The following is an 11,227-nucleotide window of genomic DNA, read 5'->3' on the forward strand; positions in this document are numbered from 1 at the left end:
TAAAATACTATTAATTTTATTTACATTTGTACAAAACTCAAGATTTAAAGAACACAAATTCCCCATGAAAAAAAGGCCATCACAGGACGACACTGCTGTAGTTGTTGCCACATCAGCGTGACTTGAGCGGCTGTCCATACACAGGCTCCAGCACATGGAACACAATGGCCAAGGCTATGGCCACCAGCAGTGCCAGCAGGGAGAATGTCAGCAGTACGTAGCGCCCAATGAAGAAATCATCTGTAATCTGCAACATACACACACACACACGTACAATGGACCACAATAAAACCCATATTTCCCTTTCGCAGCAGAGGTCGCAACCGGGTACCCGATACCCGTACCCTACCCGATACCCGGCTACCCGTACCCGGCTGGGTACGGGTACCCGTTTGCGACCCTGGTGCGGCCGGGTACGGGTACGGGTGGGCCGTGAGTCACTGGTGAGTAACTGTTTGTCACTCATTTCCCAACGTCTTGTCTCTTCTCACAATTCAAGTTCCTAGAATCAACCCACCCGCGCCTACAACATGGCTTCATCCCAGAGGTCGCAATCGGGTACCCGATACCCTACCCGATACCCGGCCGGGTACGGGTAGGGTACGGCCACGGGTACCCGTTTTCGACCCTGGTGCGGCCGGGTACGGGTAAGGAATCAAAACCCGTTTGCGACCTCTGTTTCGCAGTCCCTACTCAACCATGACAGATTCTTTAAAGAGCCCAGCCCAAGAACTGACAAGAATACAGAGGCAGCTCTAGACATTTCAAAAGTGGGGGGGGGGGGGGCATTATACATGATAACAATATTGCACTGCACGGGAGTTCATGTTAAGTCATACTTTACTTTGAATAAATTACTTCGCAGTTTGCAGGTGTGTGCAGTAGTCGAATGATAACTGACCACAAGCTCTTTCACGACAGGCACGGAGGGCGTCTGCTTGGGAAAGAAGACCAGGACGAGGGTGATGATGACGACCAAGAGAAAAACACCCACCGATACAAACCTAAAAGCGTGGATGACACAATGTAATTTTAACTCGATAAGATAACGTCTCCATCTTTGTTAAAATAATTATTTAATAAAGCCAATACATTGTATAATTGCACAAGTGCAAATGGAATCCAAAATTATGTTTTTGTAACGATTTTTTTAGCTTCCTTTAATTCATTGATTAAAGTAGATTCTTACACTCACACCGACAAGCGAATCCAATGTATTGAAATCTGTACCCAGGTATGAAATTTCATGCAATGACAGGGTGACTGATATACAGGAGTTAATAAGGAACGAAAAAATCTGCAGTCTCAACCTCAATGGCCGTGAAGCACGGGACATCAGCACACACAGCAGCAGGGACAGCACCCACAGAAACACCAGCACAAAGAGGCCCACTCCAATGCCCAGAACCCTCGGGCTGTCCATCACTCTGGTCCTACACCACCTTCTGGACGCAAAACACATTAACCATACAAAACACACGAGTGATGAGTTTCCGATTTAAACATTTGGTAATTTTGGATTCAGAAGTACAAAACCATATAATTCTCAAGACATTTTTCAAGACAGTCCAGCATTAACATGTGTGGCCAATTAATGTTTAAAGTGTGGTGCTTTTCGGAATAAATCGAAAGTATTGTACTAGAAAACTCAAACGTAAAATGGGATGACACAAAAAATAGCCAAGTATCGTGATCATTTATAGCAATGTGACAGCCCCTTTTGAGAGTAACCATCTCTTGCCCCGACCATCTCACAGCTCAGTGGGTTCGGAAGTTCCATAGCGTAAGATGATCTCAGTGTGTCTGTATTCCCGGAGCACATCACGGCAAGACAGATACGAAGTGGTTTCTCATTCGAGGTGGTGCCCATGTCCTGAGCCAGTGGTGGGCATTCCACACTCCGATGGTGGCGGCCAGTACGTCCAAAGGATATACATAATGAAAGTCAATTTCATATAACCGGAAACTCTTCTTGGTTCGTTCGATAAAGTCACGTAGAAGGGAAGTAATAAAATAATAAAAATAAAACATAATAAAATAATTCTCACGACGTTTCGGCCAGGTCTGTCGGGGAGACAGCGTCTGAATGGACGCTGTCTCCCCGACAGACCTGGTCTTCACCTGAGGACGGCTGCTTGCGTTGTGGCCGAAACGTCGTGAGAATTATTTGATTATGTTTTATTTTATTATTTTATTACTTCCCTTCTACGTGACTTTACCGAAAGAACCAAGAAGATGAATCCCTGCTGTCACGAAAGCTTTAAATCGAAATGTAACCATAAACTCATTAAGTACATCAACAAAAACTTTTAAATTATTCTGCAATTAATATTTCCGTTTTCAAGTGAAGTCAGTTGACAGTCTCAGCCCATTCACCACTGACTGCACAAAAAAGCATCACATTAAATTCGTTTCTGCAATTTATTTGGCTAAATTCCAGCTGAGAATAAAAACAATATTGTAATTGGTTTTTTACCCTTATATCTGGCAACAAAACTGACACCTTTTTTTACCAGGAGTCATGTTTGCACAGACCACAATACCTGCAGTCATAATGCAAACAAAAAAGATAACTCTGATAATGTATGCACTGTCTTTGAAGTTGATTGGTCCACACCTGAGACAGCTTTCCTTAGAGCCTAGTCTCACATGGTGTTGGACCAGATGAAGCCAAAAGGCGCACAACTCAAAGACAATGCACCATCAGAGTATGAGAGCTCGGGGTAAGTATTTACCCCATTGGAACTTCATTTACCAGTAAAAATATATTGGTTCCAGGGGCGGTTTCTTCATTAGGGCGATTGGGCGACGCACCACCAATGTCATTCAACCACAGAGTCACGCTAGCCGTCACTGTGCCTCTGGATATAGTCCAATCAACGTCATGTCACGTTCTGTGGAGTACCGCCTCTTTTTGGGCGATTTCACTCCGGCTGAGAATCGCCCCGAGTGGTCCCATAGACTTACATTCAAAGATGTTTTTTTCGAACGGGGGGCGCTGCAATGCATTCTCTATGGCTTCCGGGAGGGCTCGCACTAACGTGCTTACGTCATCATACGTAAGCACGTTTCATCCAACAATATTATTTGTCGCCACCTAGTGGAATCTTTAATAAAATAAACTTGAGTGGATTGTATTAATAGTGAGTATAGAAACAAACAAGATGTATTGTAAGAGTCACTTTATTTTTCATTAATATTAAAGAAGTGAAGTTGCCTTTACATGCTTAAGCTGTTAATTTATCCTTTGCATGGGTGGACCTTATCCTTATAAATCATCCAGACATTTGCCCCCCCTGAGAGATTTAGCAGGAGCCGCCACTGATTGGTTCGATAGTACTTCGACCAACATGACTCTATAGCAAGGCGGTTGATAAAGTGCTAACCCCTCCTCCTGTCTTGACCAGAGGTCACTTGAAGGCCTCGACACAGAGGCGTGATTTCTCTTTGTGCCTATGTTTTGTTCTCTCTCTATGTATCTCTGTGATATCTGTCTGCTTATATGTCTGTCTATATGTCTCTGGTTCTGTATTTGATCTCTCTCTCAAATTTAGCATTCTCAGGAAGAACGTAATCAACCAGGTAGGGTGTTGACTGTTATGTTATCCGACTCTCTGTTGTATTACATTTCTAAGTATACTAGATTTGTGTTTCTATTAAATTTATACCGGATGATTGCTTTATGTTGCAATCGAAACGTCGTATGCTAGTATTTAATTTTATTTATTATTTTATCTTGATACGTGACTTTACCGAAAGAACCAAATAATAATTCCTGCTGTCACGAAAGCTCCAAAATTAAGTTTTTATCTCAGAAATAGCTCTGAGATCGCCTTCCGCGGACGGCTCTGTAACACACGGGGTGGTGCGCTGCTCACTGCGTCTTCCAAATGAGCCGATAACACAATCGGGAAGTGGTGGCTATCCACGCGGCCTGTGATCTAGCACTGTGGATGCAGAAGCGAGGGTTTGTGAAGCACCGCACCAATGTTGTAAAACTCCATTCTCATGGGCAGCGTGAAGGTGCCATAACACCCTGGGGCTCGCCAGGAGCAGGCAGTGCAGCAAGAGGACTAATCGCCACCTGTTTCCATTTGTACAGGGATAGGGCGTTGCCCCCTCGCACGTGATGCGGTTTCCTCTCACTTGTATGTTAAGAAAAAACATGTATAATGGAAAATACTAAGATTTATTACCGTTTATGTGACTAATTAGTTTGAGGTGTAGTGTAATTTAGGGGGCGTCCATAAATGACGTAACGCACATAAGGGGGTCAGACAATTTGTGACGATGTGTGACGATGAGAAATGTGACGTCACATCAAAATGCGCAACTTTAAATAAATATAGACAACACGTTCTACTTAATTAAATAGACTTTATAATAAATGTTTTAATATTTAATGAAAGCTTTCGTGACTTTTTTAAAAATTTCTTGCTGTGGATTTCACACCTGGTGATGATGATTGCTTGTGTTGCAGTCGAAACGTCGTGAGAATTTGTATTGTTTAATATTGATATTATTTTATTATTTCCCTTCTACGTGACTTTACCGAAAGAATCAAGATATATAATACATGTTTTCTCCTACAACATCAGAGTGCAGCGCCACATTAAATACGCACTACAATGACAATAGTTGAAAGCCATTTGAAGCATGTTTTATTTTCAAAATGGAAATATGGTTTTGGGGGGGAGGGGGGGGGAGAGCTTTGTGACGTCATATTTGAGGGGGGGGGGGGGTGACGAGGCGGGGTTTGCTCGCACGGAATCAATGCTGCTCAAGTTGTTACCTACCGGGAGTGAATCTGTGGTGTAAGAACTATTTGTAATATTACACACGCGTATACATTAACAGCTGCTCTATATGTTACGTGCAAAGGCATCATTTGGGTCATCTCTAATCCGTTACATACACACGACTCAACACAGGCGGGATTTGTACAATACAGTTTAAACCGTCGGGCACATTATAAGCATTATAACACTTACCTTTTAATACCAAATAACTGAGGATTGTGGGTTATTTTAGTACAGTTTACCGAGCCTATCCGTGCCAACTTTACGACGCTTTAAAGGGTTTTCTTCACCACTGCGCTACCCACAGCAGCTTCGCATTTCCTACAACGGATAAGGGGCTACCGCACTGCGTCTGGCGCCTCCCATTGGCTCGCGTCGGGCCCGCCCCCCGAGCTCTCGACCAATCGCGAGCGCCGATCCCCCCTTATCAAACTTACGGAATGTGAAGCGTCTTTGGGTTGCCTCGGTAACGAGTAACGTCACTTGCTATTGGCCCGATTGCCTCGGGTGCTCGGGACCAATCGGATGTCGCGCGCGAGCGAGCGCCCACGTGGTCTTTGGTAAACGCACGTGGCCGGTAGATGGCGATGGCTCAACACTCATTTAGCTTTGCATTGCTCAGATATAAATCACAATATTTTTTTTACATTGGAGGAATCTGATAAGCTATAAAAAAGATGACGCCTTTTGGCGTCATCTTTTTTGCGTCATCTGGTCCAACCCATGTGAGACTAGGCTCTAAGGAAAGCTGTCTCGGGTGTGGACCAATCAACTTCAAGGACAGTGCATACATTATCAGAGTTATGTTTTTTGTTTGCATTATGACTGCAGGTATTGTGGTCTATGCAAACATGACTCCTTGTAAAAAAAGGTGTCAGTTTTGTTGCCAGATAGAAGGGTAAAAAAACAATAAGTACTGGAAGTTACTTGGTCTGACTTTTTGTGACGCCGTGTGACGAGGGGGATGGGGTCAAAAATCGTCCAAAATCGCGTGACATCATTTATGGACGGCGCCTTATGCTATCAAACGCAATCAAATGCCACAGTGATGTTCGAACAATGAATTTACTTCTGTATGAATCATGTTCATTCATTATATTAATAAAAAAATCATCTCCCCGATTGCTTTCAAAAGTCACCGAGAGATCGGTGAAAACTCCCGACCAATCCGGGAAGGTTGGCAACCCCAGGTGACGGTGTTTTCACATTCAGGTGGATCACTGAGGGGGCCACCGCTGATTGCCTGGTGTCCGAATTCAGACTCTTAGGTTTTTTCGGTAAAGTCACGTAGGTAAAAGTAAATAATACAAATAAATAATAAAAATAATAGAACTAAAATAATAATTTACGACGTTTCGGAGGCAACACAAGTCTCAGTCATCAGGTGGGACCGTCACAGCTGAATTTACTGTATTAAGTGAGGAAAAAATCCAAGAGACAAGCCCTTAAATACAAGTTAAGGGGGGGGGAGGGAAGGGGGGGGCTTGTCTGAATGTGGTAGCCAGGGGTATGGCCTGATGATCCTCGGAAGCGGGGCTAAAAGAGAACAATGGTGCACATCGGCTCATGGTTGTGGCCGGTGTTAGCTGATAATAAGCATATAAGTAAGCAAGACTGGTAAGCGCTGGGGATGTCAACACTCGGTCCGAATTCAGGTTTCAGCCCAGTGGTTCAATACTTCTCAAGTGTAACGAGTTCGTTGACAGTCTCAGACCGACCACAAATGACAGTCCAAAACCTCCATTATAGATTGTACTCATTCATTTCATATTAAATAGACTTGCCCCGGCTTTGAAAGCTTAACAATTCAGCTTGTGATTCAACAAACTCTTGGCAGGCAATATAAAAAGGGTTTTTTTATATTATTTTATCTCGCGTGAAAAGGAGCCTAATGAAAGGATTTCACAAATGCTGTGGATCTGGCATGTCATATGCAGGGTCCATTCTTATACAGATGGAAATGGCTTTGCTGCCAGTTCCGAGTTGGAACTCTTTTTCTCGTGACATAACAATGGTAGAACAAAATTAAAATATATGGGGGAGGGGGTGGGAATCAAAAATATATGATCGCATATATAATATAAAAAAAATTCAAACTCATTGCGTCTGAAATGCGTTTGAAAAAAAAAATCAATGTGCGTGCAGTCAATGATGCACGCACCTGCTTTGAGAAAGGTATTTGAACGGAGGTACACATCTATTTAAATCTGCCATTGATTTTCCAAACCGTCTTTGCTCGACCTAAAGAAACGCATTCATTGGGAAGAAAATAAAATGCTCATGTAACTCATTTTCAACTGTCACGCAGCACAGATACGTCTAATGCAGTGACGTCCGCTCGTCTGCGGGTTAATGAGGCGTGCAAAGAAGATGAATTCGTGTATACGCTTCGGCTTCTGAAGGCTCACAATTCGATGGTGCGGTGGATAAACAAAAAGTAAAAGTAGCCAAACAGGGACATATTTGAACCCCCGTTTATCCTCGGCTGCAATACCGATCCGACGAAACGCGAGGACAACGTAACCAGGGATAACTGTCGGAATTCATAATGTGAACATTTCGAATAATTGACGCAACTTCGCAATCGAACGTGTCTTCGTGCAAAACTGAAAGGACGCCGCCTCGATGCCACGTGACACCTCTTCTGCCTTCACGAAGTCTCATGGCATAACATGCGGCATCATTTTGAGTGATGTCATACTTGCGGATTAATTCGTAAATGTCGTTATCTCGACCTTTGAAACATGTCATTGTCGGATTAATCCCAAAATGCGACGTGGGCTTATCCGAAAATCCCATTTTTTTCTGCCTAATCAACCAATTCCAGCACAAGGCTCTCCTTCGGTACGAGGTTGTCAGGAGAAGGCAACATCAGCTGTACTGTACTTCTATGCCTCCCTGCCCCTTTGATAAACTCACCGCCTTCAGCAACCTGCACTGCCCAGTGTGGCGAAGTATGGTCAAATAACACCCCCAATACCCGCGCAGTGTGGAGCGTCCTCCATCCCGCAGGCGAGAAAGATAAAAGGGCAGTGCGTGGATGCGATGATTCTGGATGAAGGGATGTCACAACGTATTTCAATTAAAAAACACACACACACACACGGGTGTTTGATGTTTATTACTGCGAATCGCGTAAGAGATCGCCATTGCTTCCAAGTCTTACGGCGTGAATAATTATAACGTGATGCGGGTTCTTTTGTTGCGTCCACTGATCGCAGTATTCGTCGGTATCAAAGACGCTTCCGAAAGTAAGACTTCATCCCGAAACGTCTGCCCCGGGGGTCGACAAATCTGATGTCGCGCACAGAATCAGAATCTTGAATTGGACTGGAAGGATCTGTTGAGCTGCGAAGATATTTTTCACAGATGTCCAGCAGGAGAGGGTCACGCACACAGTTCCCGAATTATACGACGGTACCCCCTTGCATTTACTCCAATATACAAGTCCGTCACTTTCAAACGTGCGGATGATGCACTTTTATGTAATTGGATTTCAATATAATTATTTTAAATTATATACTAGCAGGAAAACTACTCTTAATAATGTAACTGCAGTGCGTACTGACTGTGGTGGTACCTGCTTTCACTGCAGCAGTGCATACTGTGGTGGTACCTGCTATGATTACAGCAGTACATGCTGACTCTATAGCAGTATTTATGGACTGTATAGCACAAAGTACTCACCTGTCAGAGTGGCGTGGTGAGGCCTAGTCCCGTGCAGAACCTCCGGCCTCGCCTAGATTACCCAGCCGGCCAAGGTGTCACCTTGGCAGGCTGGGGTTGGGCTGCTACCCCCCCCCCCCAGCCACGATCTCCTCGGCCACTCTGCAGTAATAAATAATAAGTATAACCCGTAAAAACAAAGTTTTTCACTATAAATTCTTTATATGCGTGGCAGCGAACTTAATATAAAGGATTTAAAAATATATTCGCCTGTGAAGGACGCGGGGATCGATCCCGCGACCTTTGGCATGGGAAGCGAGGGCGCTACCAACTGCGCTACTCCGCCACGCCCTCGATGAACGGGCCAATCGCAGCGCTAGGAAAACCAAACGGACCAATCGTGTCTCGCAAATCCCTCACATTTCGTCCAATGAAACTGCGTATGGTCTGGCGACACACAGACAGACAGACACACACACAGACAGACAGACAGATTTGCGATTTTATATATATAGATTAGCATACAGAAGGAAGTCCCTGTAGCGTCCCTGTAGCAACTGCTGAAGACTCAGCACGGATTTCTAAATTCTTAGTCGAATTTTAATAATACTCTTGGAGACGGCTTGTGGAATCGGTCCTGTTATTTACTTATCTCAGTTCACAAGCACTCCCCGTTGCTGGCAGGCCACGGGAAGTGGGCAGACAGATCGCAAGAGACGCACCGCCACGTGGCACTCGGAGCCCCGCTCGCGCGTGGCCCCTCTCTTCGTTCCTCATCTGACCACGTGTCCCTCGGCTCTTCCCTTATTTAATGCCTGGGTCACGTGGTACGCTCTAGCCAATCCTTAATAGCCTGCACTGAATGTTCCAGATTCCCCATCAACTCCCGGGACCACGCCCCTGACTTGTCTTCCTATTGGCTGAGGCCAAGACCGGTAGAACCAATCACCCTAGCTGACATCCCTCGATCACGCCAGGGCCATGTTCCCAGGCTCTCCCCCCATTGGCTGTAGAGCAGGACCGGCAGAGCCGATCACCACGTGAGCCGGACATAGGCTCTCATTACAGAATGATGACGATGGTGGTGGTACATTGATGCCAAATCTCATGACAAAATCGCCATTGCTGTTGATGATGGTGGTAATGCTGGGCGGTGGTGGTGGCTACTCTGCTGCACGTGGCTATTGCCTTTGATCCTGCACTGTGGAGGCAGACGGCGAGAGTTGGTGGATCATCGCGCAGATTGGCTGTGAAACTCTGCGGAGGTGGACTAATCGTAATCTGTTTCCATCTGTACGGGGATAGAGTTGACAGCTATGATGGTAATATTGATGGGTGATGGTGGTGACAATATTAGTGACCATGACCGTGTCATGCCCCTCCTGTGTTCTTATAACCCCCCCCACTCCTTCCCCACCATTGGGAGCGGTGGCGCAGTGGTTTTCGCACTGCGCTATGAACCCGGCAACCCAACAGTTGTTCGATTCCAGAGCACGACTAACATCGGTGGCGAGTGATATCTAAATCGGTCCTTCTCGCCTCCACGCACGGAGACACATATTGACCAGAGTGGTGAAGTATGATCAGCCAACTCCCATTACCGAAAGGGTCTGGGAAGATCCGCGCCCAACAATGAATTTACAAAGGGGCCATCCATAAATGACGTCACGCACCGGGGGGGGGGGGGGGGGTCAGACATTTGTGACGATGTGTGACGAGGGGGGGGGGGGTTGAGAAATGTGACGTCACATCAAAATGCGCAACTTTAAATAAATATAGACAACACGTTCTACTTAATGAAATAGACTTTTTAATAAATGTTTTCTCCTACAACATCAGAGTGCAGCGCCACTTTAAATACGCACTACAATGACAATAGTTTAAAGCGATTTGAAGCATGTTTATTTTGGGGGGGGGGGGGGCAGAGCTTTGTGACGTCATATTTGAGGGGGGTCTGACTTTTGTGACGTCGTGTGTCGAAAGGGGGGGGAGTCAAAAATCGTCCAGAATCGCGTGACGTCATTTATGTACGACCCCAAAGGGCTGTAAATTATTATATTTTGAACTTTAACTTTTCTCAAATTCGCGTGCTGTGACATTCGTTGGTTCAATGCTAAATACAGGAATGTGATGCCTCATTGTGTAAAGGTCACGCAGAGATGTACAGTACGTGTCAGGCTCATTCTAGCGCCGTTGATCAAGGAAATATTTAATTGCAGCATTCACGGATGAATACAGAGACGGGCGATTGTGGCCACAATGTTCGATCAAACATTCTGATTGCGAATACAACACATTCCTGCGGAGGGAGCTGGTAGGAACTTTGGGTTGCTCGGTCAACGGCGGCGTGGTGTATTCCGCAAATATGCCCGACTGTGAGGGCGGGCACAATCCGGCGTGAGTAGGTGAAACGTTGGGTTTTATAAGGGCACCACGGGGTGACCAGCCCCTCCCCACCCAGTCCCACCCCTCCCACCCCCACCCAGCCCCTCCCCACCCAGCCCCTCCCCACCCAGCCCCTCCCCACCCTCTCCTCTCCACCCATCCCCACCCCTCCCATTTTTAAATTCACGACGGACGGACGGACACAATAATCCCCTGTGGGCTGGTGTAACCAGGAGGTTCCTACCAGTAAAACATATACATACGCTATAAGTATCACTCCGTTTTTAGTCCATCAGCCTAAAATGGCTTTCCAATTGAATGTTGTCAAGCAGCGTTTTGTTTCAAGCAAACTCTGGACCGGCGTTGACTCTCTTGAG

General features: G+C 45.6%; 1 protein-coding gene across 1 annotated transcript; it reads right to left on the reverse strand.

Annotated features, from left to right (window-relative positions):
* TMEM218 (transmembrane protein 218) lies at positions 1-5,124 on the reverse strand. Its single transcript, XM_078608204.1, has 4 exons — positions 4,992-5,124; positions 1,311-1,445; positions 902-1,004; positions 1-247 (listed from the first exon to the last, which is right to left on the reverse strand). The coding sequence occupies exons 2-4, from the start codon at positions 1,421-1,423 to the stop codon at positions 113-115; spliced, it is 351 nt and encodes a 116-aa protein (XP_078464330.1). The 5' UTR covers positions 1,424-1,445; positions 4,992-5,124; the 3' UTR covers positions 1-112.
* Between the last annotated feature and the right edge of the window lie 6,103 nt (positions 5,125-11,227).

This window comes from Lampetra planeri, chromosome 29 (genome assembly GCF_965212315.1).
Source record: "Lampetra planeri chromosome 29, kcLamPlan1.2.h2, whole genome shotgun sequence".
Taxonomy (NCBI): domain Eukaryota; kingdom Metazoa; phylum Chordata; class Hyperoartia; order Petromyzontiformes; family Petromyzontidae; genus Lampetra; species Lampetra planeri.